The sequence below is a fragment of the Nuphar pumila genome, chromosome 12, assembly GCF_984573655.1.
Source record: "Nuphar pumila chromosome 12, dmNupPumi1.hap1.1, whole genome shotgun sequence".
Taxonomy (NCBI): domain Eukaryota; kingdom Viridiplantae; phylum Streptophyta; class Magnoliopsida; order Nymphaeales; family Nymphaeaceae; genus Nuphar; species Nuphar pumila.
In genome coordinates this window covers 85,972,294-85,978,776 of record NC_143260.1, presented here as the reverse complement: position 1 = coordinate 85,978,776, position 6,483 = coordinate 85,972,294, and the positions used below count along the sequence as shown (strand labels likewise).

General features: G+C 37.1%; 1 protein-coding gene across 1 annotated transcript; it reads right to left on the bottom strand.

Moving 5' to 3' along the window:
* Positions 1–1,532: 1,532 nt before the first annotated feature.
* LOC149821123 (putative mannan endo-1,4-beta-mannosidase 9) lies at positions 1,533–3,879 on the bottom strand. The gene is made up of 5 exons (XM_089981905.1): positions 3,553–3,879; positions 3,245–3,439; positions 2,798–2,920; positions 2,490–2,692; positions 1,533–1,966 (listed from the first exon to the last, which is right to left on the bottom strand). The coding sequence occupies exons 1-5, from the start codon at positions 3,877–3,879 to the stop codon at positions 1,558–1,560; spliced, it is 1,257 nt and encodes a 418-aa protein (XP_089838031.1). The 3' UTR covers positions 1,533–1,557.
* Positions 3,880–6,483: the final 2,604 nt, after the last annotated feature.

Sequence of the window (6,483 nt, the reverse complement as noted above, 5' to 3'; positions counted from 1 at the left end):
AGCCTGTGATCAACATGGACATAGTGATAAACTATGTCTTAAGTTCAGCTCTTACAAAATGATGCCTTGGTTCAACCGTTTTTTGCTTTCTCAGTGGATTCAAGATATAAAGAGGAGTGGTTTGCCGATCCTGGAGCAACAAATCATATGACCAGCAACCCCAGAAACATTCCAGGTGCTTCATCTGATCAAGTTATAGATTATGATTGTTGGTAATAACAGTAATATTCTTGTTTTTCAATGTGGTAATGCTTCTATGACTATCAACAATCTCAAATTTAAATTACAAGCTGTTTTGTTGGTTCATGAAATCAAGAGAAATCTTTTATCCATTGCTAGATTCATAGCTGATAAAAATTGTTGTTTCAATTTTTTTTCATGAGGTTATCTTATCAAGGATTATACAAAGGAAAGAATGGAGGGAACTTGTACCTTCTTGGCAGTGTTCAGCATAATCAGGAAGCCATGGCTCTTGCTGCCATCAAAGCTTTAGTGGTCACTTGGCATAATCGTCTCGGTCACCCAGGAAACCCAGCTTTGCATCAATTTAAAGAACATGATTTACTAGTTTCTGATTAACAATTTGACTCTTTTTGCCTAGTTGTCAGTTTGGTAAATGTAAATGCTTGCTTTTTTATAATTTATCTAGAGTTGTTGATGTACCATTTATGGTTATACATTCTGATATAAGGGGTCCATCCCATGTTGTGTCGCATGCTGGTTATCGATTCTATAATATTTGTGTTGACGAGTGTACTAGGTACACATGGTTGTATCCTCTTAAGGCAAAATGTGAAGCCTTTGATTGCTTTAAGAAAATTTTTGCTATACCAATGGGGGGCTCGTGCACGTCACCTTCTGTTGGGACGTTGCAAGTTTGAACCCCAAATGGTATGGTTGTATAACTGGTAGGGGTCTGCCTAACCCCAGCTTTCTCGGTAGATTTTTTTTTTTGCTGTGGTGAAAATTTTGTTTTTGGCAAACATTCAATATTTCTAATGTGACCAAGGAGGAGAATATACTAGCCATCATTTCTTGAGATTTTTAGATGAGCATGGCATGCAACCAAGGTTTTCATGCCCCAAAACCCCATAGAAAAATGACCTTGAGAGGAATCACCCTCACATCATTCAGATGGGGCTCACTCTCTTGGCTCATGCTTCATCTTCCTCAAAGTTTTTGGGTTGACTCTTTTTTGACAGCCGTCTATCTTATAAATCATCTCCCAACACTTTTTTTTTTTAAAGGCAAGCTGGGGTTAGGCAGACCCCTACCAGATATTTCTTAAGCCCCATGTGGCAGAGGGATTCTAACCTGGGCCTTCAGCTTGGCACAGGACCCCGCTTACCACATGTTATTGAGGACATAAAGTTTTGAATGTACTTTAAGGTCTGTAAGAATGGAAATAACTTGATGTAAAGTTTCTTTTATTAGAAACAAAAATATCACAGCCCATTACAATTTCCTCGTTCAGTTACAACTCAAACTTTGTGAGCGTGATACAGTGAAAAGCTTCAATAATTATATAAAAACCCCTATAAGGGAAGATTCTGTTTGTTAATTGATTAGACCCTTCATTTTTCTATCAGCAGTCAGCCCTGCAAACATGCGGTTAAGGCTTGACAGTTTATGTGATTGCTCAGCAATCAAATTTGCAGTTGACATGTCTTCATTAACTATAATCTCATATCCATCTCTAAATGCATCCATTCCTTCAGCCAGCATTTGCCAGAACAATGCACCAGCACCAGCACCACCGCTCCTAGCAGAGGCATAAATGCTGTTGTATACAGTTTGATAGAAGATGTCTCTCTCTGATTGAGTGAATCCTGAGTCTTTCGATGACTTCCCGAATTCTGTAAAGAGTATTGGTTTTCTAAGGGCATAGTTTGAGTCTTCAATGTGTGATTGAACCCAGATGTTTAGGAAAGAGAGTTGATCTTGCTCACTTGAGCCTCCCGACAGCCTGTAAAGTGTAAGCAGGAAGAGATTATTATGTATTGTGGGCACTTTTTTTCACTTTATATTAAGCATCAAATTATGGAAGTTTATGTTTTAGTTTTCCAAAAGCGAAGTGGGTAACACTCAACTAATTCATTTAACGACCTAATCACACCAACCATGACAAACCAATTAAACAAGAATTTAGTTGCATGGGAATTTAGTATATGCAATCCAGCTTTTTCATGTATTTCAAGTTTTTCATTGGTAGGGACAACAGTAGGAAGATTCTAGGAGACAGTAACAACAGAAGAAAGAACACAATTCATCAAAAACAACTTCCTTGAAAAATGCCCAAAAAGCTCGACAGGAAAAAATGTAATGACAAAGCACATTGAAAATGGCACGTCTTTAAAGTTTAAATTTAGATTCCAACTATGAAAGACAAGGAATTCCATCTAATTACGGAGCTTCCTGTTCCCTGTCTAGAAGATCATCAACATTGACAGAATTCTCTGTGAAAAATAACAAAAATGAAAGTAAAATACCATTGATCTGGATATGCGTGGATAGTGGCAAAATCGATTTCTGGTACTTGATTGTTGGAGATGAAATCAGTTCCAACTTCATAACCAGGATTGTATTGTTTCCTCGAAGGTGTTGATTCTCCATAAAAACCTTCTAGGCCCACTTCTACTAGATGGTTGCTGTCTATGGACTTCAAATAAGCAGCCATTTCTGCAATCCAGTCCTGGAAGAACATTTTGAAAAAAAGGAAAAAAAATGCCTTAGATTCTTCCATATAATTAAAATACCCGAAAATTTACTCCAAGAATTTAGATAATTTTTCCCTTGCCTGAAGCGTCTTGCCAGAGAGATCACTCTGACATCGAGGTTCGTTTATTAGCTCCCAAGCAAAAATAGTGGGATCATCCTTGTATGCTATGCCAGTGAATGAATTCACTCTGGTAAGAACGGCCTGGCAAATTATTCAATATAAAAGGGAATTTTAAAGCGGAGTTACTTGTCTGTTATTAAGAAATCCAAAAGGAGAAGAATTATGAACTGGTAACTAGTGGGAAATAAATGAAGATACAGTTATATGGATAAAATGCAGAGTTATACTTCGCATAATCATTGACAAGAAATCTAGAAAGGAAAATTTACAGTAATGTCTTTAAGAAAAATAAATGCGGTGGAAGTTAGATGGATCATAACTAAATATTAAAATCATGAAATGGAGAGAAATGTGGTGTGAGATGTGATGTGTGTTTGAGAGAGAGAGAGAGAGAGATTGATATACATTGATATGGTTCTTATAGTATCCTCTAACCACCGGGTTCCTATAAAAATCATCATCAGAGCTCAAAGACTGGCCCTGGTCTCTTGCCCATTGCGCGTACTGATGTCTCCCACCATAATTTTCATAGTTATTGACCAAACTCAAAATCAGGTGAACGCCATATTTTTTTGCTTCAGACACCACGAAATCCAGTCCCTGCAAAATCCACCAAATGTATTCAAATCAAAGTTTTACAATCTAGCACAGCCTTGCGTTGAAAAAGAAAAAAGAACAATTGCTATCAGAAAAAAATGGTGAGATATAATCACCTTGAACATATCTTCATTGTAGGAGCCAGGAGAATACTGCAATGGTCTATAGCCACCATCACTAAAAGCCCAAGTTCGAGCCACAGTTAGCCCATAGCTTGAGGCTTGCTGGAAAACAGAGCTCACTTTGTCTCTCTGTGAAGGATCAGAGGCCATGTACATTAACCAGTAGGCATTGAAACCATTCACATAAATTGGGCTCCCATTCATGACAAAATGGCTCCCACTGGTGCCAACAAAACCACCTTGAGCTGCAACATGACCTCCCATCAATTGGAAGACCATAAACCCAATGAAAAGAACAATCACAGAACGCTTTCCCTCCATAGTTTGTCAAGATCTTTCGATGGGAAAAGCAGATGCCCAGATAAGCAAAAAGGAAGAATGAACAAAGATGCACCAGATCCCACTAAAAGGTGGCTTTTTTTTCTCTGCTTCAGTAGAAAATGGCGTAGAAGTCGTTTGGTAAACTGCCACCAATATGTAAGTTTGGCTTTCCCGATCCAATGGCAAAAACTCCAAGGTTGGTTCAAGAAATTGGGCAACAGATACTGTAACAGAGAATCTAGATTTTGTGGTACCAAAAGGATGTTTCCCAATCCAACACTGAAAACAGTATCAGAAAAGACTGATGCAGGAGATGGTGATTCTCTTATCCTCTGGTGTGGATGAATGGAACCCTCTGGGCATTATATAGGCCATCAGAGCCTGCAATGCAACAGATTTGCTCCCTGTTTTTCCTGCTGATTATCTGTGAATCAACTCAGATGAGTGCAGTAGACACAGGAATGATGGGACCTCAAGGTATGCCTAAAATGAAGGACTGTGCAATGTCAATGGCAATCTTTCTTTTTCTTTTTCTCTCGAGAAATGGAGAGGCTTCAGTTGGGTTCTGTTTTTGAGCCCAGAATTTCAGTTGGGTAGTTAATGAAGACGCACCACAATAACCATTACCACCCTTCTGCCGTTTCCCTCTCTCTTCTCTTTATTGGCACTCCATCCCAACATCTTGTGTTTGTTCTCAATATTTTTATCGTAAGAATTTCTTATTTCAACCGATTAGAAGTGAAAACTCATTTTGTTGTTACTGTTGAATGAAATTAGTTGCTGGAAAGCGTCCAAATGCACCTCCAAAACATTTTTATACGTAAAGCTTAGTTTTTTTTTTGGCTTCTTTACCTTTATTTACCACACCGTTTGAATTTTTACACAGTTTGTTGGATGATATCATTGTATTATTCTCTCTTTACCAACCAATGGAAATCCTTAAATAGGAGGACGAGGAGAAAAGGAAAAGTAGAAAGCGGTTAGGAGGAATGTGGTTTGTTGAGCTTTTTCCTCCATGTTTGCATTGAATATTTAACAACCCACGAGGCGCCCATGTCCTCGTCTCCCATCTCTTATGCAACTAATAATAATAATAATTATTATTATTATTATTATTATTATCAGTGATATTTTTGTTATTACAGTAATTGCATCACATGAGCATCATGCCAACAAGCAGCAATCCATGTGGAAGATCTGCTCACAGTTGCCAAAGTAAGAAGCGGGTGCAAGAAGTGTTCAAGAAATGCTTGGATGCATGAAGAGTGAAATATCTGCAAAGTATAAGGAGAAGCGAGCAAGAAACAACCATCTACGTGCCTTACTTAAAAATGAACTTTAAGTATTTTTAATAAAATTATCTATGTAGATTTTTGTAATAAGTAAATTTTTAAAAAAAGTACAATTCTTTCAACATGATAATGCTGTCATTAACATTGTCTTTGTGGCTCGCTAACTTTTCTGCTGCTGTCGTTGTCGTCACATTGCAGAATGGGACGTTGGTTTTGTCCAAAAATTGTGAAGCAAGACCACAGAGCCACAAAGTGTCCTTGAGAACAACAATTGGCGGAACGTGACTTTCGCTCACGAGATGGCATGCATAGGGAATGGTAACCTCTCACGATTGGGCAGATGATCACCTTATGGATAAATAATAAAATTATGGGAATCCTTCCAAACTTGCAAAATTGACAAACCATTGGCGTCACACAGACAACCCTGAGTCAGTCAGGTTCAAAGAAAAGTTGTCGAAGCCTTGCTTTCGTATACGGTCAAGTCGCGAGTCGAATAAGTTTTTTTATTTATTTAATTTTCCTTTTTTTTAAATTAACTTTACAGATGATGGTTCGGTCAGTGGAAATGAACTTTTAGATCAAACAATTGCAATGGGTGAGAATGTTTTTAAGAGCAAATTTTTGTTTTTCATTAAAAATACAATCCAAGAATCGATTCTAGTACTCGGATTTTGCAGAATCCATCTATAAGGTCCAATTGGGTTAACATGCCCTGCACTTATGATTTCTAGCTCGTTCGGACAGTCAGGTGCCATGATTAAATATCGACTAATATGACATGTTTCACTTATAAAAGCCTTACAATTTTCGTTATTCTTTCGATGTTCAAAATCACAAATACCCAACCTCGTTAGGACTTTTTACCTTTCGCAATTGCGAATTGATGGGTTATTGCGATAAAATTGTACTGCTAGTCAGCTATTGCAAACTCACTTAAATCTCAAATCACATATTTTTCTTATGTAGACCTCATGAACTCACATAAATTTAGTTGCATTTAGTGAAACTGAAACCATTAAAATCACAAATATCCTATGTATTCGCATATACAATACAAACCTCACATAAATTTATTTGTGCACATCTTGTTAAACTAAAACCATTAAAATCACAAATATCCTACTTATTCATAAATACTTCGCAAATTCGCATAAATATTTTTGCAAAAATTAAACCTAGATCATTACAAATATCCTACTTATTCACATATACTTCATGAATTCATATAAACATATGCGTGAAGCTCCACTTAAACTTAAACTGAATGTCGCAACATCACAAATATCCTATTTAAATATTTGCAAATTTA